Below are 23,830 nucleotides of genomic sequence, written 5' to 3'. Positions count from 1 at the left end.
GAGGAAATGCCTCACTGGGACCCAGGCTGCCTGGCCACACCCCTTTCCCCNTGGCCAGACTATGCTTTTGCGATCTGAGAAACACACCTGCGCTAAGCCCACCTGGACAAGGACGGGGCCGGGGGCAGGAGGGAACGGCCGCTCGGAAAGATGGTCTGTTAGAGCCACTCACTGGGCACCCTCCTCTCAGGGGCCTACCCTTTGCGCAGAGTGCTGGGGGCCACGGCGGGCACCCACGCAGTGACAGCACCATGTCACCTCTCCAGAGAGACCTGACCTGATGCGGCCGCTTCCGGTCGGTCTCACTTCCCCTCACCCCCGTCTTGTAACCATCAGGTCTTCTCTTTCGTGTCCTAATGGGACTGATCACGCTCTGTAATTTTAAGTGTTTTCTGTCCGTCTCCCCCAACCACGGGAGAGAGGCCAGGATGGTCTGTGACCGCTGTAGACCCAGAGTTTGTCGACACCGCACCGGGGACAGTGCTGTGGCCTCAGGAGCCCAGTGCAGCGACCACACAGTACGGCACGAGTTAGGGTAAGAGAGGAGGAGGGAGGGGGAAGAACCGGGTGATTGGATCAGGCCTCTTAGGGGAGGGATGAGCCAAGGATGAGGTTCATTTACCCGGGTAAGGGACGACGGCTGGGCTCATCCAGAAAGAGGGAAGAAGGTGGACGACACCGCGTGTCTGTGCGTGGTACACGCAGGGGCACCAAGTGTAACACGGTGAACGTGCGGCACAGAGGCGGCGGCCACCGCGGCGGCAGCAGACACGGGGCCCGAGGGACGAAGCCGAGATGGGGTGGGGAGGTGGAGGAGGGGAGTTCCAGACAGGACAGGATGGGCGGAAGGGTCTGGGGAGGGGTGGGGGGGTCCCGGCCGCAGGACCACAGGACAGCGGCAGTCACGGCCCGGGGACCCTGTGTGCCCTGGGAACGGGTGTGTCGGCCCTGCGCGTGCTGGAGAAGAGCAGAAAGGCGGGAGCACTGACCTTCTCAACCAGGTCCTCGGGGACTTGTTCCTCAAAGAGCTGAATTTTATCTTCGATGCACTTCCTCAGAAGGTCTGTTCTGCTCTTGCTTTTGGAGCGCGGCTTTCTCGCCTTGGACTGCGGCTAGAGGGGCCGGAGCACAGGCAGGGAAGTGACCACCAGCGGTCTGCGCAGCCCCCCACCCCCTCGTCTCCCAGAGCCGAGGGCGCTCCCGCAGCTGCACTGGGGCCTGAGGCCGCAGCCGGGGACGATGGACACCTTCCTGAACAAGCTCGGTGGGTGGGCCTTCAGTCCACCAAAGGCAGAAAAGGGGACTCCAGGTGGCAGAGCCAAAGCTGTGCGGTCAGGCAGCGCAACTAACCGGCGCCCCCCTCCCCTCCCCCCGGCGGTGGGACCAGGACCCGGCAGCCTCTCTGGGCACAGGGGACTCGGCGGAACAGGTCCCTGTGCTTGTGAAGCTACACGGAGCAGCTCTGCGCTCCCAGGAGGGTCCTCGAGCAGGGAGCCAGGCTCAGCCAACCGTGGCCACCAGCCCCTCCCAGCCTTTGTGTGCATTTCCCACAGGGTATCCAGCAAGCACGCTTCCCACTCGGGGCCTCCGCCCCTCGGAGGCAGGGGCCACCTCTATTTCCAAACCCAGCACCTTGAATAACTTGAGAATCAGAAACTTAATTCCTTAATTCCTGCCAGGATTGGGCCCTGGTCAGCCCCAAAGCAGGGGAAACCTTATATGGAAATAAGTTTTGCTGCACTTAAATGGAAATATGTTTCATCGCTGTTCTAAAACGTGAAAAAAAATAAAAAACTTTGATAATCTGTTCCTTACTCTCTAACCCCCATCATCTTATGTATCATGCACCCTTCTGAGAATAGAAATAGGGAAGAAAAAACCTTTTTTTTTTTAATGTGAAAGAATATGAGAGCTTCCAAGCTGTTTCTGCATTGCACTGTTTTTTATTCAGTGAGGAGATATATGGATTTTTCTTTCCTTCCCCTAAAGGAAAAGCAGCAGGCTTAAAGTCAGAAAATACCAGCCCCAAGCCCAGTTTCCCCACCTCCTGCCTGCCTCTGTCAACCCGCTTTTCCTCTGCTGGGTGTTTTTCTCTTCTGGAAAGTGAGCGCAGAAACCTGCCTCCTGGCATTGCCGTGAACTTGGACGAGATAATGTCAGTTGAAGCACTCTGAATATGTTATCAATCTCAACACAGCATCGCCTGAGGAGACTGACATCTCGTGTGCATCTGGCGACTGGCTGCCTCAATCAAATGGACTGCACACCTACTATGCGCCAGGCACTTTCTAGGTGCTGGGGACGGAGTGGTGAAGAGGTCAGAGAGCTGGTCTGCAGTGGGGACATGGGCAGGGCGCAGGCTGAGAAACAAGGGCGTCTCAGGCAGGGGTCGATTCTGCGGAGTCACGGACCACAGCCACAGGAGGAATGCCTGGGGAGGGGGTTCCTCTAGCCGGGAGCTCAGGGTGGGCCTCGTGGGGTAAGCTGAGCTGGGGTGCAAAGAGACCACAAAGCGCTGGACCCTCGAGATTCTGGGGGAAACGTGTTCCCAGCAGAAGAAACAGCAAGTTCAAAGTCTTGTCTTGGGCTGGGCTCCCCAGCAGCAGGGCCAGAGATGGGGATGGGGAGGCCACGGTTTCCCGGGAGAGGAGCTGGGGGCAACGTGTAGGCAAGTGAGGGACCAGGTCAGGAAGGGGAAGGGCCACGCGGGGCGGGGCTCTCAGGGAACGTGTAGCCTTGACTGCTCCGGGGTCTCTGGAGCAAACACGGCTCCCAAGCGTGGTCTGCCTTTGAGGCACATAACAGGTGCTCAGAAAAGGCAGGTGTCCATCATCACACTTACAAGCGCCAGTGTGAGGGGCTCTCTTTCCCTGATCCACCCTTCTCACGCCCTTTACAGAAGGGGCTGGCCTTTTGTACCCCGAGCAGGTCACTGAGTGTGGCCGAGGGAGTGGGAGGGGAAGAAACGGCTCAGGCCAGGTGCTGCCCATCTTCCCAGAGCCATGCCCAGAAAGGGGGTGCAGGGCCCAGGTGAGCGGGTCTGAGCTGGCAGAAGGCTGGGACAAGCTTGACGGTTCTAGGACCGGCCGGATGCAGCCATGGCTGCAGAGGAGAGTGACAGTAAAGGACCCCAGCATGGGTGGCGGGGGCAGAGCCCACCACCGTGGGGGGCTGAAAGACGCCCCACGCCCGCCGTCAAGGAGCCACCGACGTCACTCTTACCTGCAGCTCAGGGGCAGACAGCGCCTGGTCCAGCTTCTGGAACTCTGCTTCTCGCCAGGCGGTCTGCAGCTGCTGCAGCAGGACGCGGGCCCGGATTTTGGGGAGGGCCAGGCTCCTGTCCATCTGGGCGAAGCAGCCGTGAACCTCCTGCTTCATCCTGAGCAGCTCCTCTTCAGACTGGGAGAAGGCTGAGGAACAGAGCTTCCTGGAAAAGCCAGAACGGGGAGGTTCTTATCAAGAGGAAGCGGGCGGGGGGAGGGGTGGGGGTGTGTGGAATCCAGACGCAGTAAAATCCGCTCATCACATGCGCGCCTGGAAAAGCTCCTCATGTCTTTACTCATCTGCATTCATTCCGCAGCGATCTGAGCACCAAGAGCGCGTCACGCCAGCATCCTGGAGCTAAGTTACAGTGGGACGAGGCTGTGACGGTGTCTGCGGGGACGCAACAGGCCTTCCGGCCCCTCCTGACCGGGAAGAGGGCCTACTCTCGCTTTAGCAACAAGTGAAAACGAAGCATTGTCCGCCGAGCCCACTCGGCAGCACACCGTAGGCGCCAGCGGCCTGGAGGAGGGGTGCCCAGCTCAGCTCAGGAGGATGAGGGGAGAGGGGGGCCTTGCACTAGGTCTTAAGGGGTGACGACTGACAGCCACTGCTCAGAGGAAACCCGTCCCGTGCTGGGAACGTGCTGAGTGATCGCCTGCTGAAGGCTGACCTGTGTGTCCCCCAAAAAGAGACTCAAGCCCCAACCCCGGGTCCTGTGAACGCGATCTTATTTAGAAACAGGGTCTTTGCCGACAAGAAAGAAGGGTAAGGTGAGGTCTTAACGGGGCAGGATAGGCCCTGAATCCAGCATGGACTGATGTCCTTGTGAGAAGAGAGACACACGCAGGGGAAGCCTTGGGACCACGGAGGCAGCGACTGGAGTGACGGGCAAAGCTGACGGACGGTGCTAAGGGCAGTGGCCACCCCGGACGCTGAGAGGAGCAAGGCACAGACCCTGCCCTGGTGTCCTCAGAGGGAGCCCGGCCCTGCTGACACCCTGATGCCACACCTGCGGCCTCTGAGGCAGCCAGGGAATACTTCCCTGTCCTTCCTGACCCCCTAGTTTGCGACGCTTTGCTGCGGCAGCCACGGGAAACAGACACCATGACCTCCATCACTGCCTGACCTTCCAGCAACTCCACCCTCAGCCTGCGGGTGAGGACGCCGAGGGGGGCGCCCGCTCTTCCCTTCTGGCAAGGCCCACGGCCCACTCCACCGGGCAGACGTTCCTCCCGGGCCAGGGGTGAGAGAGTGGGGGAGACACCTCTCCCCCTTCCTGCTCTGGGCAATGCGTGTCCATTCACTAGTTCGTGGGACTAATGTTCTCTGTAGACAGATGCGGTTTGGTGGGTTATTCTGGTAACGTTCAATCAACATCGGGTGCAGGAAATATGCCGTGGCTGCTTCAGAAAAGCCTGCAGGAGGAGGAGGGAGGAGGAGGGAGGCCGGAGGAGGCCGGGCCCAGGCCTATCACGCCCCTATCTCAATGAGGGAGCGCGGGACCACAGCTCAGCTAGAAAGTTCTCTTCTGGAAATAGAACAGGACTTTCCGAGGACACGGGGCTCCGGCCAGAATGAGTGCAAAGGCCCCAGGCCCATGTCTCCACATCCTGTCTTGGGTTTCTCACTCTATGGGGTCCATTAACATTTTTTTTTTTTGTTTTTTTTTTGTTTTTTTNCCACGAACCGCGAGATCGTGACCTAAGTGAAAGTCGGACGCTTAACCGACTAAGCCACCCAGGCGCCCCTCCATTAACATTTTTAAAAGAATGCTAGGAAGACAGGGGCCTGGGCGGCTCAGTTGGTTAAGCATCCGACTTCGGGTTAAGTCATAATCTTGCAGTTCGTGAGTTTGAGCCCCACATAGGGCTCTGTGCTGAGCGCTTGGAGCCTGGAGCCTGCGTCTCCCTCTCTCTCTGCCCCTCCCCTGCTCACGCTCTGTCTCTCTTTCTCTCTCTGTCTCTCAAGAATAAATAAGCATTGGGGGCACCCGGGTGGCTCAGTCGGTTAAGTGTCCGACTTTGGCTCAGGCCATGATCTCACAGTTAGTGAGTTTGAGCCCCGCATCAGGCTCTGTGCTGACAGCTCAGAGCCTGGAGCCTGCTTCATATTCTGTGTCTCCTCTCTCTGCCCCTCCTCCACTCACGCTTTCTCTCTCAGAAATGAATAAATGTTAAAAAACAGCAATAAAAATAAAAGAATGCCAGGAAACTACAGCTGCTTCTTTGTACCTTGCCCCCGGAGAGGCTTTGTCCCCTGTGTTTGTGGGGCGCGTGGGATCCAAAGTGAAAGTAACCTTGAAATGACTCTGAGTCACCATTCCTGCCCATCCCAAGCCCATCGGCCCTGTGTGGTCCAGTCTTAATGCTCTGCTGTGTAGGCACCAAGATAAGACCAACACAGGAGACAGGCAGAGTCTGTGCCCTAAAGGAGTTTAAAATCAAGGCAGGAGCACAGGAGACAGGTTTCAAAGACATGCTTTCCCTGGCAAATAGAAAAAAAAAAGTGCATCCTTATTAATTCCTACTTTACCCAACCAGGTTCACAGCAACTGCATCCTGCTTGAAATCGGAACGCTTCTAAACATGTGTTTTAAAACGATTGTGCAAAGCCACTTCTGCAGAATGCCTCAGAAACAAAGGCTGCAACCTTTTGGAATCGTAAATAAGCGAGGTATACAAGCAGGCGCGTACTGTGTGCATAGTTACCTGACCCTCTTTAACCCTGAGGAAAACCGATAAAGAGTTTTCAGACAGCGAGGTGAGAATTCTCTTTTCCCGGCAAACGACTCAATCAGGGCCGGCTTTGGCCCTGCTCTCTGCAAAATGGATCCAAATGATGTTGAAGAACACGACCATCTGGTAATGGGAATGTCAAGTCTCATTCATATGCCTCAGAGAGCCCAAAGCCGGTTGGAGCGTGTAAAGAGACTTTGGTGAAATGCACACTGAGCTGAATCTCTGCTGTGGAGAACGATTCGGGGGAATAAGAAGTGGCGTGTGAGGATCTGATTTTTACATGCTTGGAGAGAAGACGAGATCCTGTGTGTTCAAGAAGACAGATGCTAGCAAAGGTCTGGAAATACATGAAGCCGGAACCATAAAGACCGAGAGGAGGAAGAGCTGAGCGGCGGTGCTCTCTGCAGATGCCCGGGGACCCGCTCTCCCTGGTGGTGAGGGCAGCCCTGGGGAAGAACACTGCGCGGGAGGAGGCATGAAATGGTGGAAGCCGGACAGACCCTGTTTCACGAGAGGTCACTGGCAAGGAAGGATGGGCGTGGGCAGGACGATGCTCTCCTTCCGATGCCCATCACAGGGGGCAGGTGGGAGGGACCACCGATGCCCAGTGCACAGCCTGCCGGCCCGGCAGAGACGGGACAAAGACGGGCTAACCCGAAATGCTGGAAAGGGCTCACTCCCCTCCCGTCTCTGCCACCCCCGACCCACAACACCCCCTCCGCACTCCTCTCTGTGCAACTGCTTCCAACAAACAGAGCTCTGGATTCAGAATTAAGTTGTGCCCAAGAATCAGCTGAGACGGTGAAGCGTCTATACCCAGGGAGGCGTGCTAAATGGGCTCGAGTTTTGTTTATTTGCTTGAACGGATTGTTTGGATTTGTTTATTTGCTTAGATTTCTGGGTTGGCTGCTTGGTTTGCTGAAAGGAAGAGCAACTTTACGGAATAGGGATTGGTAGGTCCGTTTGTTAAGGGGAAAAGAAGCTGTCTGTTACTGCCAGATGGGCACCATCATGTTCACATGCAAACAGTTACTTCGTTACTCAAAATAAATTGACCCAGTGGAGGGTGGTAATTGGTCTTTCCCCCACCCCGCCCCCACACTGCTGGTGATGGTTTTTAACTCTGCTCCTTCACACCGGTCACCCGGGTCACCCCATGTCACACACATATAAGGACCACGACCTCCTAGCAAGCGGCCCCAACCCTGGTCGTGCCCCCTCTCCACAAGGCACTGGCGGCCTGCACCCGCTCATCTCCGGCTCCCAGTGCCAGGCCGGTGGTGGGCACACACAGCGTGCCTCCCTCGGAGCCTGGCCAAGATCTGGATCCTGCAGTGTCCCCGGTACGGTCACCTGCCTGGGCGCCGTCTGTCAATGACCGCCTCTCTGTGTGCCTGCTCCCCTGATAATCTGAGCTCTTCCGGCCCAGGAATGACGGGGGTAATGGTACCAGCTTCTACTTATTACCCACTTCCTGCAGATCAAGGGTTGTGTTAAAAGATTTAAATATATTAACTCACGTACTCCCTCCTTGATGCCGTGAAGGCGGCATCTTGTTAGACGAAGGTGGATGACCTACCCCCGGGCCTCTACCTTACCCCTTGTCAGCTCAGCTTTTGTTTAGAGAGGTTACCCTAAACACCCCTCACAGCCCCGGGGTGGGCAATCCGCAACTTGTCTAAGGCAGGGATTGGCAAACTACGGCCTGTGGACCAAGTCCAGCCCCCTGCCTGTTTTTGTTAATAAAGTTTTATTGGAACACGGTCAAGTTCATTAGTTTATGGCTGGCTATGGTTGCAACAGAAAGCATGTGGGCCTCAGCAACTACACTTATCTGCACATCATTAAAAACAGCTTACTGCCCTCTGGTCTACGACAACATGGCCATTTCATTCTCCTTGCCAGTGAGTGGTTTAGGCATGCGCTTGTGACATAATCCTGACTGGTGGTACCGGAAGGTTTGATGCCTAAGATGTTCTAAAGGGATGATGAGCGTGACACCCGGAGCTGCAGCAGCCATCCTGAAGCCATAAGGGAATGAGCCCAAAGACCAAGGAGGCACACTGAGGGTACTGGAGCAGAAAGACGGAGAGAACCGGGTCCTTGAGAGAATCATTGAGCCCCTGAATCAAGCCTGGAAACATCTACCACTGACGACTCCTCATAAAATACTTTCTTCACCTTTTACCAACGTGATAGTATTATGTGTTGTAGAAAGCGCCCTCGGTGATTGAGGACTGTCGTTTAAGGCAAGAGAGAGGAGGCTCAAGTTTGCTAGGTGACTTTCCTACACTCCGCTGGTGGTGGCGCTGGGATTTAAAGGTAGGCTTTCTGGTCTACGCTGTCCATACCTCACTCCTGTCTACAGCCCTCACTGGCCTGGTTTGGAGCTCGTTCTGTTTCCCATCTGATGGGCCAGCCCCCGACAGCTGCCCAATGCCTTGCTGCTCTCCATGACCCCACAAAAGTGCCCCATTTGAGCCACACCACACCTCCATCTGTGCAGAGAGCTGTCGAACACTGCCCGGAGCGAAGGGCTGCGGTGCTCTGGCCACGTGCTGGTCCTCACTGCTTCTACAGCACCCCCCGTCTTTAAAAACAGTAGGTGTGCCGTTTATCTGACATTTTCTAGTTATTATACGAGAAGCGTCGGCCGGCTGCGGCCCAGGACGTCCTACTCAGAGGCCGATGCCATTACATGGTTCTCGAATGAAGAATCAAATCAAATGGCCCCGTCACTGAATGGGTGGCTGAGGGAGGGGCGGGTGAAGGGACGGTGAGGTGTGGCCTGGAAGGCCTCAGGTTAGGGCCCAATGGCGCACGCTGCCGACATCGGGAGAAACTGGGCGGGCTCAGAATGGGCTCGCGAGAGAACGACGCGTGACATGCCCCGCGGGAGCAGGAGCTGGGCCGGTCCCCTTGATGAGATGGGCCAACGAGGGGCCTTGTCCCCGGGAGCAGAGAATGGAGGGTCCCGTTCCGCACCAGTCGCCTCCCCCATGGGAACGCGGGGACCTCCCCCTCCCCCTGCTACAGAGCCTGCCTCTCACTGGCCCCAGCTGTGGCCCTGGGCCGCCGATCCCTGTGACTAAGGACCTGCCGTCCCCACGACCACGCGCGGGATCCCCCCCACCNCCCCTGCTACAGAGCCTGCCTCTCACTGGCCCCAGCTGTGGCCCTGGGCCGCCGATCCCTGTGACTAAGGAACTGCCGTCCCCACGACCACCCTGCTGCTGGGGGTGGAGGGTGGAGGAGGGTGAGGGCACGCAGGGTGCTCACGCGAAGATCAGGCGCTCCCAGCATCTCAGCTCGGCCTGCTCCTCCGTGGAGGCCTCCAGGGCGTCGTCCTTCAGCCTCTGCCGGACGCTCTGGACGCCCTCCTGGCCCCTGTCCTGCTCCCGGCCCTCGAGCTGCCGGGCCCGGGCGGCCAGCTCTCGGCTGTGCTCCTCCAGGACCTGCTGCACGAAGAGCCAGGGCACGTTGCGCTTGAGCAGCTCCTGGGTCACCCCCGCGCTCTGCAGCCGCCTCAGCTCCTCGGCGGCCTTCTCGGACAGCGACAGGCTCAGGGCCCTCAGGTCCTCCAGGGCCGCCTGGTCCAGGCGCTCCTGCAGCATCTCCAGCGCCGCGCCGTGCCCCGCCAGCAGGCTCCCCCAGCGGCCCAGGTACTGGCCGGCGTCCTCGGCCGCCCGCAGGGCCTCCCCGACCGACAGCAGCTCCTTGCGCTGCTCCTTGAGCTGCGGGGGTTGCAGACGGGAGAGCTGAGTGGGGGCAGGGCCCCGGGGGACCCCGCAGAAACCTGGGGCACGAGGCACAGGATGCCCCCAGGTCCTTCCCCAACGACCTCCCGCTTAGAAACTTAGCCTCAAGAGGGCCACCCAAACTCGGGGCGCCTGGGGGGCTCAGTCGGTTGAGCATCCGACTTCAGCTCACGTTATGATGTCATGGTTCGTGGGTTCGAGTCCCGTATCCGGCTCTGTGCTGACATCTCAGAGCCTGGAGCCTGCTTCAGATTCTGTGTCTCCTTCTGTCTCTGCCCCCCCTTCCCCGCTTGCTTTCTGTTTCTCTCTCAAAAAAATAAACACCAAAAATTAAAATAGTTTAAAAAATAATAAAAGCCTTGAACAAATGAAGCTCTCACTATATTTTGAGTTACTTTCCTTAAAAAAACATTTTTTTTTAATGTTTATTTATTTTTGAGAGAGAGAGAGCCTATTCTTGAGTAGATCAAGCCCACGAGGCAGACCACCTGGGTTCCAATCCTGGCATCTCCATGGCCAAGCTGACTGACCCAAAGAGAACGTCTAGTCCTCTCTGTGCCTCCACATCCTCATCTGTGAAATGGGGACAGTACTAGCATGTACCTCTCACAGCAGCTGTGAGGGTTCAGTCGCTTCACTCGTGTGTACTCCTCAGTGGAGGAGCTGCTGCAGAGCTCATGCCAGTGGGTGTCCATTATCCTCACTGTGCGCCAGGCACGGGGGGCCCCAGCGCAGGATGGGGTAACGGGAAAAAACCACCCTGACATCCAGGACAGACACTTTAAATGAGGAGGTCAGGGGAGGCCTTCAAGGTAGGAGATCTGAGGGATATCGAGGGACGCGGTCATGCTTCAGTGGGGTTAAGATGTGGGGAAAGAAGGGGCGCCTGGGTGGCTTGGTCAGTTAAACGTCTGGCTCCTGATTTCAGATCAGGTGGTGAGCTCCCAGTTCATGGGATCGAGCCCTGCATGGGGCTCTGCGCTGGTGGCATGGAGCCTGCTTGGGATTCTCTCTCTCCCCCCCTCTCTCTCTGCTCCTCCCCTGCTTGCACTATCTCTGTCTCTCTTAAAATAAATAAATAAACTTTAAAAAAAAGCAAGAGGTGGGGAAGAACACCCCTGGGGAGAGAGCGGGAGGGGTGAGGGCCCCGCAGTGGGCGACAAGGGCACCTACATAAAGATGACCATCGTGCTGGTATTTACCACAGCACCTGCCCACAGCCTCCTTCTGCTTTGTGAGGGCGCCAGGAGGCCCTCTGGAGCACGTCCATCCTTCTAGATCCTAACCTTAAATCAGCCCAGACCACCAGAGAAGGGTGGCCTTGGGCCCCACCGATTTCATCCTTGAGCCAGTGGAGATGGACGAGGCAATGGTCAAGGATGGGGTGGAGTTTAGCGGTCGAGGTGAAAATCACAGCTTTATGTTGGGGCCAAAACTTGATCGTGAAAAGCAGGGTTTCTATGGTTCAACTTAGGAACCTGGCCTGCAGCCCCTTCCCTCCCTCCAGAACGGGACCAGACGATACTAGGTGTCACCCTGTATACCCCAGAAACCCTCTGAATCTGTGCTCTACCCCAGTGGTGCCCGGCGCCCCGAAAGGGCTCGGGAAGGTCACCCCAAGCATCATGGGTGCGATTCCTTACGTACCTTCTGCAGTATCTCTCGTCTTCTCTTAACGATTAATTTCTGGTGCAGCTTCTTCTTCTCCCGCTTCAAGTCATTGTCCAGCTTCTGTTTGATGGAAAAGACTTCCGTCTGGGTGCGCTCCAACAGCGCCTCCATCTGGTCCTCGTCAAGGTACCCCGCTCTGGGGGGGAGAGAGANAGTCATTGTCCAGCTTCTGTTTGATGGAAAAGACTTCCGTCTGGGTGCGCTCCAACAGCGCCTCCATCTGGTCCTCATCAAGGTACCCCGCTCTGCGGGGTTGAGAGAGAGAGAGAGAGAGAGGTGGCTGACGCACGCTTCAAACCCACTCTCAGCCCGGCTGTTGGTGTGGCTGGACGGTCACCTCTGCATTAGTTTGGTTTGATCAGAAGAAGTCTTCACCCTGAGGAGCAGGAGCGAATGGGTGGCCGGGACGTTCCCAAAATACAGGAAGGGAAAGTTGGCGCCACTGGAAACGGGCACAGAAGGCTCAACGTCAGAAACCCGCCGGTTTGGGTGGAGGCTGGGCATGGGTTCTGGGAGAGAGTGGCACTTGAAGGGCCCCTGTGCTCCAGCTTTCCAAGAGGAGACGGTGGACTACAAATTCCTGGTGACGGGACTGTCACAAAGGAAGTCCGAGTGGGGGCACCGGGGTGGCTCAATCAGGTTATGCACTGGACTTTGGCTCAGGTCATGATCTCACATTTGTGGGTTCGAGCCTGTGTCCGGCTCTGTGCTGATGGCTCGGAGCCTGGAGCCTGCTTTGGATTCTGTGTCTCCCTCTCTCTCTGCCCCTCCCCTGGCTCGCACTCTGTCTCTCAAAAATAAACATTAAAAAAATAATAAATTATAAAAGGAAGTCCAAGAGGTAAAAGTAGGAAATACTCTCTGAAGTGTTAATTCTTCATGTTAACCTGGGTAGCCACAAGGCACCCACAATAAACACTGAGTGGGTGGGGAGGTGTTTCCAGGGGACATTAGGGGGTAAAGCGGGCCACCCCCCCCATGTGGGGGGCCCCGCCCATCCAGCAGGGGACTGAATAGCACACACGTCAGAGGAAGGAGGAGTATAAACCCCTTTTCCTGTCTCACGGCTTCCACTGGATGCCTCGCCTCACCTCCCCCAGCTCCAGGCCGGGGTCCCCTTTGGTTCCCAGGCCTCTGGACTCAGACTGAACCCCACCACCCACTCTGCTGAGTCTCTGGCTTGCAGGCAGCCGATGGTGGGACTTCTCAGCCTCAGTCACTGTGTGCGCCAACTCCGGGCATCTATCTTACTGGTTGTTCTTCTTGAGAACTCCGAGTGGCCCGGTCTGTGACCGTGATTGCCACTATTCCCAGTCTGCCTGCATCGTGGGGCCGGGCCCTCTGCTTGGCCCAGGGTAGTTTATCCATGGAAGTTTCTTGAAGGGATGAATAGGTGAATGAACGAATGAAGAATGAATGGTGGATACAGGCCTTAGAAACATGTCTAGGCCAACTTTTTGAAACAGGACTTAAGAGTCAGGGGTAAGGCGCACCTGCCTGCTGGCCGCTCACGACACCATGACCAGCTGGCGCTGTTTCAGGTCAAGGCAAGGAATGGTTTCTTTGGCTTGAGTGAAAATTCATCAGGGGTGTCAAGTCAACTGCAGTGACAAACTCATTAGCATCTTTGGGTAGGGAGCATTCACATAATTTGCACCTTCCAGAATCCTCGTCAGATGGGGCAGGAAAGCCGCAGAGCCCTAATAACATTACCAAGGAGGCGGAATCAATTCAGAAAACCACGGACCGTCCCTGGAAAGCCAGGTTTATTGTCATGCCTCCGTTTATTCAAGAGCTTCTCATAACCAGAAAGAGGAAGTGCCACTGTTTGCAAGCAAGTATGTCAAAGACTAGCTGGGGAGGGAGGGTGTAGAAGGGCAGAGGCTGCATTACCACAGACCATGTGGTACCCTGAGGCTGCAGAGAGAGAGCATGTGCAATGCAAGACCAGCAACTGTGTATGTATTTATTTATTTTAGAAAAAGAGAGAGCACTCGCGCATCTCAGTAGGGTAAAGGGGCAGAGGGGGCGAGAGAGAAAGAGAGAGAGAGAATCCCAAGTGGGCTCTGCACCTAGCACAGAGCCTGGCTCAGGGCTCGATCCCACAACCCTGCGATCATGACCTGAGCTGAAATCGAGAGTCGGACACTCAACCGACCAAGCCACCCAGGTGCCCCAAGCATCTGTGTATTCGGACCTCACTGAATCCAAGAGCTGGCAGACGGCTCAAGTTCAAGGAGAAGTGGGCTCGCTCAGCACACAGCTCATGTAAGCCTCCACCACTGAAGTCACAGTGAGATGTTGGGGATTTGCTTTAAAATAACCCCCAGGAGGGCGCCCGGGTGGCTCAGTGGTTAAGCGGCAGACTTCGGCTCAGGTCATGAGCTCTCGGCTCGTGGGTTCAAGTCCCAAGTTGGGCTCTCTGCTGACAGTTTAGAGCCTGGAGCCTGCTTTGGATTCTGTCTCCCTTTCTCTCTGCCCCTCCCCCACTTATGCTCTATTGCTCAAAATAATAATAAATAAACACTAAAAAACTTAACTCTGGGGGCACCTGGGTGGCTTAGTTGGTTGAGTGTCCAACTTCGGCTCAGGTCATGATCTCACAGTTCATGGGTTTGAGCCCCGTGGCGGGCTCTGTGCTGACAGCTCAGATTCTCTGCCCCTCCCCTGCTCACGCCCTGTCTCTCTATCTCTCTCAAAAATAAATAAACATTATGATAGTTAAAAAAAAAAATAACTCTGGGAGGGGGATGTAGAGCGACATCAACATCGGTCACGGAGTTTGTATGATGGGCACACGGAAGGTTCATCGAATGGCTGTCTCAACTATCACGTATGTTTTTGAAATTCTACAGTGCAAAGGATTCTTCCCATTGGAGGATCTTTCTTAGGAAAGAAGGAAGGAGCAGCCAGTGCATTCGCTGACCGAGCAGCATAGACGATCCCTGATGAGAAACGATGGGGCAAGGGGGGGTGCACCATCCGTGGTGGCTTTCAGGTCTTACCTCTCGTGTTTCTGGATGAACAGGGTCAGCAGAGCATCTGCGGAGCTCAGGAGGCCTTGCACGCGGGTCTCTGATGATTGCATGTTCTGTACCAGGTACTCTCTATGCCCAAATCTTTTGCTTAGATGGTATCTCTTACTGGCCTGGAAAAAGTCCATTAGCTCTTCTAATTTCTCCTGTTTAGAAAAAAAATATCAAGAAAATATGCCTGATTAAAATTTAGAGAAAATTCTAGACATAGAAAGCATTACCTTTCCTCTCTGAAGAAAATACACACGGGGAGAGGCATGGGGGCAATCAACTTAGACCGCCCTACTGTTAACAAGGGCTTAGAAGAAAACTACATGCTGATAAGGAATGAGTATATTCTTGACCCAGATACGTGGAGGGCTGTCAGAACATCTTTACTGCTCTCAGAAAGGGGATGTGGATTTCGCTCAGTCACTCAGCCTTCACCCACGCGGTTCCCGAAACACAGCACAGGTGCGAACATTCTGGGGGTAAATCAGACACTGGACTTGACCCTCAGAATTTCCATACGCCAGCAGGAGACAGGAGACAAGATGACAAAGCCCAAACAAACACAAGGCGCTGATGATTACCTAGCTGACATAGGTATCTTCTCTGGGTCCAGGACTGGGCCCAGAGCGTTCCTCACCGTATCTAACTTCATCTAGAGAGCGAGAACACTTATTCCCATTTCACAGATGAGGAAACAGAGTCCACATTGAACTGCTAGTAAACGGCTGGGCCAGGATTTGAAGTCAGTAATCTCATGCCAGGATTTGTGCTCTAACTTTAGGCTGCTCTCAAATGCAGCCTTACCCAGCGGCACGGTGATTAGATCAGCAATGTTTAGACCAGCGGTAATTAAAATGTTAGCCTAAGCTGTGTTATCCCACTGACTGGCTCTGCGGTCCTTCCCCAGCCATGGAAATACTGTCCCTGCAGTGGGTCGCCAGAAAGATCAATGCTTTGTTTGACGAGATGCATATGATACCACGGGCGGTTTCCAGTCCAACAAAGGTGTGATGTCTCCAGTTCTCGAAACCTGGGAATGTGCACTGAACGGTGTGCAAGAGAGTCAGTCAGAAGTGGCCGAAAGCCAGCATCTTCCTGACTTCTCAGCAGCAGAATCGATATACCAGGAACATGGAGGCAATAATCCCACCCTCCACGAAACTGGGTCCCTGTGAGCCACGGACCTGAGCCAGTTACACACGGAAAAGCGTAGCTGGCATCTTCCCGGCCGTGGTACAATGATCGCCCATGGAAGCCACCTCCTTCACCCCCTCATTACTAACTCAAGCATCTTTCTAGCTTGAACATCCCAGTGTTGAGAGTCAGCCGCTGCCCGCAATGAGGAGGAAAATGACTCAGCCATTGGTCAATACCTAAGTGACAACTCTGAACGCCTGACCAGGAGGAGAGCAGAATCCTTACTGTATATACTCTCGCCAGGGTTTGAGTGGAAAGAATCTGGGGAGGCTGGCTTGTCCTCCTCATGCTCGGAGCCTCCTGGCAGGGGCAGTCTCATCCTGGAAGACCTACTTTCGGGAGTCTTTCAGGGATGGTCACTCGGTCCCCTCTGGCACGGCCTGGCTCCTCACCGCCCTCCCTCGCCGGGCCTGTCCTGGGACCAGAAATCTGCTCGCACGGCTGCACACCGGCAGTTTCACTATGGGGGTGTAAACGTGCGAGCAAAATATCCCGTGCGGGCTGGAGAAATTCCACAGCAGTGGTGACGGTCTCAGATCAGCTATTCCCACTGCTGCTTAGGAATTTATTCCATCTGGGGCGCCCGGGTGGCTCAGTCGGTTAAGCGTCCGACTTAGGTTGGACTCATAATCTCGCAGTTCGTGGGTTTGAGCCCCGCATTGGGCTCTGTGCTGACAGCCAGCTCAGAGCCTGGAGCCTGTTTCAGATTCTGTGTCTCCTTATCTCTCTGACCCTCCCCTGCTCACGTGGTCTCTCTCTCTCTCAGAAAAAAAATAAAATAAAAATATTTTTTTAAAAAAGGAATTTATTCCATCTGGATTAAGAACATTCACCCTGAAGTTTCAGACAAACACACAGATCCACCCAGGAGTATCCAGACACAGATTGTAAACCCCAGGTACACATAGATGCACACACACATATATGCACATGGGTATATTTTTAACTGCTGTGTGGATAATAAATGTATATATAGTGTCAGGCACAGGCTTTCCAAGAATCCGCTCTATTACCCCCATTTTACAGGTTGAGGAAATGAGCTCAGGGAAGTCCGACAATTTGCCTAAATTCCCAGAGCTGAGGGGTGATGGGACAGGAGTTCGAATCCGAGCTGTGCTTCAAGCGACCGATTGTCCTGTTTACGGAAACCCACACACGTCACGGGGCGGAAGAAGGTGGTGAGTTCACTGTACACACCGAAAGGAGGGGACAGGACTCCGGGAGAGGAGGAGCCCCCGAGACGGAGCCGGAAGCCCCTCTTCTGTCACGGCCAGCCGGGCTGAGGCCTCACCTGTATGTCAGAGTAATCCTGCAGCAGCCTCTTGGCCGCCTCCGGCTTCAGTTCCCCTTGGACTATGGCACTTTTGATCTGCGTAAAGAAGATACGGTGCAGTTCGTTCCTCTGGAAAACGGCCAGCTGCCTGTGGGCCTGGGCAAAGTCTTCCTCTCGCCGCAGCGCCAGGGACCGCCTTAGCTGCTCCTGCTCCAGGCCGTGCAAGGTCCGCAGGAGGTTGCTGCACTCGACAGCCCACTGCGGGGGAGGGGGCGGGGCGTGAGAGGCCGGGCACGCCCGGGCCACATGCGAGTGCACACACGCACGCACGTGCACACAGCAACACAGCGCACACACGTGCACGTGCACACACCCACAGCGACACAGTGCCCACATGTGTGCACGCGGACATAGCAACACGGCGCGCACACATACACACATACACGCAACAACAGTGCACACACACAGCAACAGTGCACACACACATGCACACGCACACAGCAACAGTGAACACATGCGTGCACATGCACACAGCAACACGTGCCCGCACACGTGCGCATGCACACACGCGTGCACACCAAACATACCTGCACACAGCAACACAGTGCACACGCACACATGCCTGCACACCAAACATATCTGCACACAGCAACCTAAGTGACAATGCACAAACGCACATGCACACATGCACGCACACCGAACATAACGGCACACAGCAACACAGTGCACAATACACATGTGCACATGCATATATGCACATGCACACAGCAAATATACAGACACACAATAATTAGTGCACATACACACACATGGATACATGCACACAGCAACACACAGTGCATACACACATGCATGTTGCAAGGTAGAGTGCATGCACACGTGTGCTCACGGATCCATAACGCACACGCATACAGCACATACAAGCACACAGTGTGCACATAGATGCACAACACACAGGGGACACGCAAGCACATACACTCACATGGAACGCACATGTATGGACACACGCACACACACGTCCTCAGCTGGCAATGATTAGGCTGCTAAGCTCTGGAAAATACTTTTGCAACCTGTCTTTCCCCTTTATCCTCATGTTTTTTAGAACAATCTCAAAGCAGAAAATTCGCAGGGATGGAAATCTGCAAATCAAACTGCCTGAAGATAGCTTGCAAAATGGAAACATTAATGGATTGTCCGTTAGACTCTCGGGCTTATTTCCACCATCTTTCATTCTTAACTCGACTGAAGAGAAAAATACCAGCAATCAGGCCAAAGTTGAGACAATTTGGGTAAAAAAGGAGGCAGAGTAGTTAAAGAAATGGCCCCTGGATGCCTGCACTCTTTGTGGTCAGTATGAAGGAAGGAAGGAAAAGACACACCTGTACTGAGTTCCTGGTGCCTTCACATCCGCTAGCGGAACAGACCTGCGTCCCAGGAGGGGAGTGGGATTCATTCTACCCGGGGAGACAGACTTCTAGGACGGCCCCCAGATGCTTGGCCCGTGGTGTACACATTATATAGGTCCTTCCCCCTTGAGTGTGGACATGAACTCTGAATGTGACAGGACTGTGGCCTCATGGTCTGGTGATTACGTAACAAAAGTGACCAGACTTGATGTAACTGAGGCCCCTGATCAGCTGGCTTGAAGTAAACCGGTGGGGAGGTGATCCTGGACGGGCCTGACTACAGGAGGTAAGTGTTCTGGAAAGATGCGCTGGGCCTTCCTGAACAGAGGCACCCTCCTGCTGGCCTGGGAGAAGCGAGCGGCCCCTCGGGAACAGGGAGAGGAGGAGGGAGACCTACAGGAGCCGAGGGCCCGAGTCCACACTGCAAGGAGGTGAATTCTTTTTTTTTTTTAATTACTTCTTTATTTCTAGGAGGGGGAGGGAGAGAGAAGAGACAGTGTGGGCAGGGGAGGGTCAGAGAGAGAGGGAGTCACAGACCGAAATAGGCTCCAGGCTCTGAGCTGGCAGTCAGCACAGAGCCCGACGCGGGGCTCGAACCCACGAACCGTGAGAGCATGACCTGAGCGAAAGTCGGACGCTTAACCGACTAAGCCACCCAGGCGCCCTGCAAGGAGGTGAATTCTACACGTGAACAGACAAGCTGGGACCGGGGCCCCGAGCTCCAGAGCAAGGCCCAGATCGCAGGCCTCTGAGACCCTGCAGAGAACCCGGCTAAACTCTGCCCAGACTCCCGGGCACAGAAACAATGGTCAGTGGGTGTGATGTGAAGTCGCTAGACGTGTGGCGGTTGGGGACCCAGGCACAGAAAATGGACAGCCCATGTCACGGGTGAAGTCACAAACTCCGGGAAGCCGAGGAGGGTCCCTCCCCAGCTCCCACCCGTGCCAGGAGCAGAGAGGAGGTGAAAGCGGAATCTTCAGGCTCTGTGTTCTGGGGTTGTAGATATTGGACATCGGAGCAAAGTCGAGGGAAGGTGACTGAGTCTGTGAGGCAGAGGGCACAGCCATCCCAGGGGTCAAGGCCAAGAGACCGAGGTCTCAGGTGGCAGGGGGCGTGGGATGGTGGCTGTGTAGGCTACGTGGAGACCCAGGGGAGGCAGACGGGCGATGGGGGCAGAGGGAGAGGGCTGTATGTAGCTCCTCCCACTAAACAGGGACGGGGCACCGTACGCCTGCCAACGCTCTGTGTTCTCGAGACCCGGGCCGCCAGGCACCCAGACCTCCCGCCTGTACTTCCAATCGCTCACAAAAGCCTATAAAGGTGATATGATGCCTTTCTAGCTCCTCTCCCTTATATTCCAATTTGCTCGCAATCTGGCCCAGAAAGCCGAGTGCTATTAACACAGGGCCCCCCAAAAGCCCAGCAGCCCACCCCGGACAATCCCTGCACTCGGGGTGCAATGACGCCCCACGTCTGCGAAGGGCAGCAGCCACAGCCCCCGAGGCCACAGACCCCCACTTGCGTCTTCCTGCCTGGCTACGTCTCCAGGGGCCATCCCAGTATCAATGGTTTGCCTCGGCCACCAGAAAACACGTGGGCTTTTTTTTTTTTTTTTAAATCTGACTGTATAAAAAGGATCGGATCAGACTTCTGTGAGCCACTCTCCTGGAGAGAAGTGGTTATTCACAGCTTTTATCGGAATTAGAGAACGCAGTTCACCCACAGCCAGGAGGGTGTCGGCCCCTTCCTGACTTGGGGCACTGCTGCCAAGACAGAGCTGGTGTCCAGCTGGTGCCAAGCCCAGAGCTTGGTGACTCATTCACCAAAGTGACCTCTTTTTCCTGACAGTATGAAATTCGACAAGCCGCGAACCTCAATTTATTTTGATGAACAGGAGTGAGACATGGGGCGAAATCCACACAGCTTCTCATAGCCAGGATGAAAAACGCACGCCCATGCACAGAAATCCTAAGATAGTTTTCTGTCCTGTTCAGAATCACATTTCTGAAGAATAAGGTAAGAAGCAACGATACGCTCCTGTCGTAGTGAAACACTCCCTAAAATCAATTAAAAAAAATTTTTTTAATGTTTATTTCTGAGAGAGAGGGAGAGAGAGCGTGAGCAGGGGAGGGGCAGAGAGAGAGGGGGGCACAGAATCTGAAACAGGCTCCAGGCTCTGAGCTGTCAGCACAGAGCCCGATGCGGGGCTCGAACTCATGAGATCATGACCTTAGCCAAAGTTGGACACTTAACTAAATGCGCCACTGGGCACCCCCTAAAATCAATTTTGATGGGAGCCCCCAACACTTCCATCTACGCTGCCCTCGGGCTTTCGGGGTCCAGAGGATATGTGTTCACCCTCTGACCGAGTTCAGTTCTCCTGGGGCACAGAGAAGGCTATGCCGCAAAGCAGGGGAGCCCCCCATCAAGGGCCTGCTGAGTTGATGAGCTCATGTATAGCCGTGAGTGAGTCGTCCCGGTATGAGAGGCGCAAGGGGGTGGTGAGGAGTGGGGCCCAATGGAGAGAAGCCTTGCCTACGGGCCAGCCACTGCTCGGCCCACCAAAGGGGGCTCTGCAGGAACACGGATGCAGCTCAGCACATCTTTCCATTTTTAAAAAGAAGCTAGAAGTCCTGATGGATGGGGCACCTGGGTGGCTCAGTTGGTTGAGTGTCCGGCTTCAGCTCATGTCATGATCTTACAGTTTGTGGGTTCAAGCCCCGCATCAGGCTCTGTGCTGACAGCATATAAAATTAAAAAAATTTAAAGAAACTGGAAGTCCAGATTTTTATATGAAGTTTTATATTTTATATACCAGCAACCAATGTGCATTTAAAAAGTATGAAAGTAATGGTCACTCATTCCAACTCCGTACCAAACTTCCCCCATGGTGGACTTTGCAAGGACGTAAGGCATCTTTATCTCATGGTTTGAAGTGCTCCCTAAGAAAGCAACTTACCCTGTGGACAGAATGGGGGCAGGGCACAGACTGGGCTGGGGCACTTCAATTCTGGTTTGAGAATCATAGGTCCGTGCTGGAATATTCCAGAACAACTGGATGCCAGTCACCATGTTGACGCTGTACCACCAAACACGTGAAACCAGGACAGAAAATTATAACTCAACTAGATCGTATTCCCTGCATTCAGTTTCGCGAGATGGGCAGACAGCAAAACTCTTTTATAGAAACAAATCCATCAGAGATGGTTACAGAGGAAGAATGCTTGCACTTCGGGAATCTTTGCCCTTGAGATGTTCGCACAGCTCAGGGCATGGTGCGTTCCTTGCTTCCACTGCATTAAGCGGCGGGGACGGCATCTTTGTCTAGAAGAAAGTCCCCAGACACAGGACCCACTCTGCACTGCTTGCAGGAAGCTGGACAAGTCCTGCTCCCTGTGCCTCGATTTCCCCAACTCAACGTGGAAAGGCTTCATGTTCTGTTCTGTGCCATGGGTTTCTTTAGATTTTCCACCAGACCACAAGTAAATGCTGCTACGGGGCTTACGCCAACAGGCACTGGTCTGAGCACCACTTACACACAAACATCCCCGTAACACCGGCATCATTAGTATCCTCAATTTAAGGCTGGGGAGACTGAGACCCAGGGAGCCTGAGTGATGCCCCTTCCGGAAGAACACCATGAGGATCTGAACCCAACCATCTCCGCCTTCAGAGTCTACAGTTACCACCACACTGCCCAAGGCCTCTTGGTGGAGAAACGCTTTAAAGACTGTAAGGGATTACACAGGCGTTTAAAGGCGATCAGATTTCATCTCTAATTACTGGAATTTCTGGGGCGCCTGGGTGGCTCGGTCAGTTAAGTTTCCGACTTCAGCTCAGGTCATGATATCACAGTTCATGGGTAGGTTGGAGCCCCATGTCGGGCTCTGTGCTGACAGCTCAGAGGTCAGACCCTGCTTCCGATTCGGTGTCTCCTTCTTGCTCTCTGCCCCTCCCCTGCTTGTGCTCTGTCTCTGTCTCTCAAAAATACATAGAAATGTTAAAAAAATTTCATTACTGGAATTCCTGAACTCTACTCAAANCCTGGGGCAGGTGACCTTCTCCAAATCTGTTTCCTCAGCCGTGAAAGTGGGATCCTATCAATTCCCACCTCACTGAGGTGGTGTGAAGATTTGATGGGAAGGCCTGCGTGATGTGCTTAGAACCCTGCATGCCTGCGGCGGGCATTAAGTGTGAGAGCACTTAATAAGACCAGAAAATATTTACACCATGACATTAAGTGGGAACAAACATGACACACAGTTCTATGAACTGCATAGACTTTACTTTTTTAAAAAAAAAAAATAGAGNACATAGAAATGTTAAAAAAATTTCATTACTGGAATTCCTGAACTCTACTCAAAAAACAGATTCTGCCCAGTTTTCTTTTTTTAAAAAACGAATTCTTGGTGGAAGAATATGCCCCAAATATTTTCATGCATTTCCTTTAAAGATGACTGTGATGAACATACAGGTAAGTTACGAGGTCACTGGGAGTTTTTGATAAGACGGAGTGTTTTGCACAGACCGGGAGGCAAACAGCTCTATTGACTTGAGCCGCTGAGATGCTATTTTTGGAAGCGCACTGGCTCAAACGAGGCTACTGGTTTCTGAACAGGGTGACCCAAAGGACCCGGAGCGATGGCACCCCCCAGCTGTGAGCCAGGAGACTGGGGAGTGAGGCCAGGCACCGAGGGAGGCGCTGTCCCGCCATCCTCCTCAGGACTTCAACTACCTGTGTCCGTAATGAGGAGACATGTACAACATCGTTCCGGGCAGCCTTCTGGGAGCCGAAGGTAGGAGCCCAGCAGGATGGATTNCCTCGCGTTGGGCTCTGCGCTGACAGCACAGAGTCTGCTTGGGATTCTCTCTTCCTGTCCCTCTGCCCCCCCTTGCTGTTGCACTTGCGCTCTCTCTCTCTCTCTCTCTCTCTCAAAATAAGTAAACATAGATATAGAAAGCAAAAGGCTAAAATGTGTGCTGAAATCTCCAGGGTCGGGCAATAGTAGGAACTCCAAATCAGACTGGATGGTGAAGTGGGTTCCACTTATTTTTTTTTTTTCAAGGTTTTTCTTTTTATGCTTTCAAGCTGGGGCTGGCAGACTTTTCTATAAAAGGCCAGATAAATATTTTAAGGTTTTCAGTCACACATCCTTCTCCTTGTTGTTTTTTTTTTTTTTGCTTTGCTTTTATTTTTTACAATCCTTTGAAAATGTAAAAACACATTCTCAACCCATGGGCCAGACCACGACAGGCTGGGCTCATGGGTCTAGTCTGCGGACTCCTGCTTTCTCATATTTTCCAAGCCTTCCTTCCGGAACATGTATTATTGTCATAGGAACACAAATTATAACAAACTTACGAGAGAAGAGAAAGAGGAATTGTGCGATGGTTTGGGGGCTGAATTGCACTGTGAGCTCAGCACAGTCTTTGTAAGCGTCTGCTCGGGGAAACTTGGCACTGACCAGTAGAGTCATGGAGGGAGGTCAGAGAGCGG

The 23,830-nt window shown here is 54.2% G+C and overlaps 1 protein-coding gene across 1 annotated transcript in view; it reads right to left on the bottom strand.

The window, feature by feature from the left end:
* Positions 1–23,830, bottom strand: part of EVC2 (EvC ciliary complex subunit 2) — a 135,925-nt gene that overhangs the window by 34,256 nt on the left and 77,839 nt on the right. Inside the window, exons 12-17 of the mRNA XM_077750384.1 lie at positions 16,946–17,185; positions 14,437–14,612; positions 11,408–11,567; positions 9,282–9,736; positions 3,223–3,427; positions 990–1,112 (exon numbers count right to left, since the gene is read on the bottom strand). Of these exons, the coding sequence (XP_077606510.1) occupies positions 990–1,112; positions 3,223–3,427; positions 9,282–9,736; positions 11,408–11,567; positions 14,437–14,612; positions 16,946–17,185 (1,359 nt within the window). The remainder of the gene's footprint in view (positions 1–989; positions 1,113–3,222; positions 3,428–9,281; positions 9,737–11,407; positions 11,568–14,436; positions 14,613–16,945; positions 17,186–23,830) is intronic.

The sequence above is a fragment of the Crocuta crocuta genome, unplaced genomic scaffold (assembly GCF_008692635.1).
Source record: "Crocuta crocuta isolate KB4526 unplaced genomic scaffold, BGI_CrCroc_1.0 scaffold179, whole genome shotgun sequence".
In the NCBI taxonomy this organism is placed as follows: Eukaryota; Metazoa; Chordata; class Mammalia; order Carnivora; family Hyaenidae; genus Crocuta; species Crocuta crocuta.
Note: the sequence above shows the minus strand (reverse complement) of the source record. Positions and strands in the feature narration are given on the sequence as shown.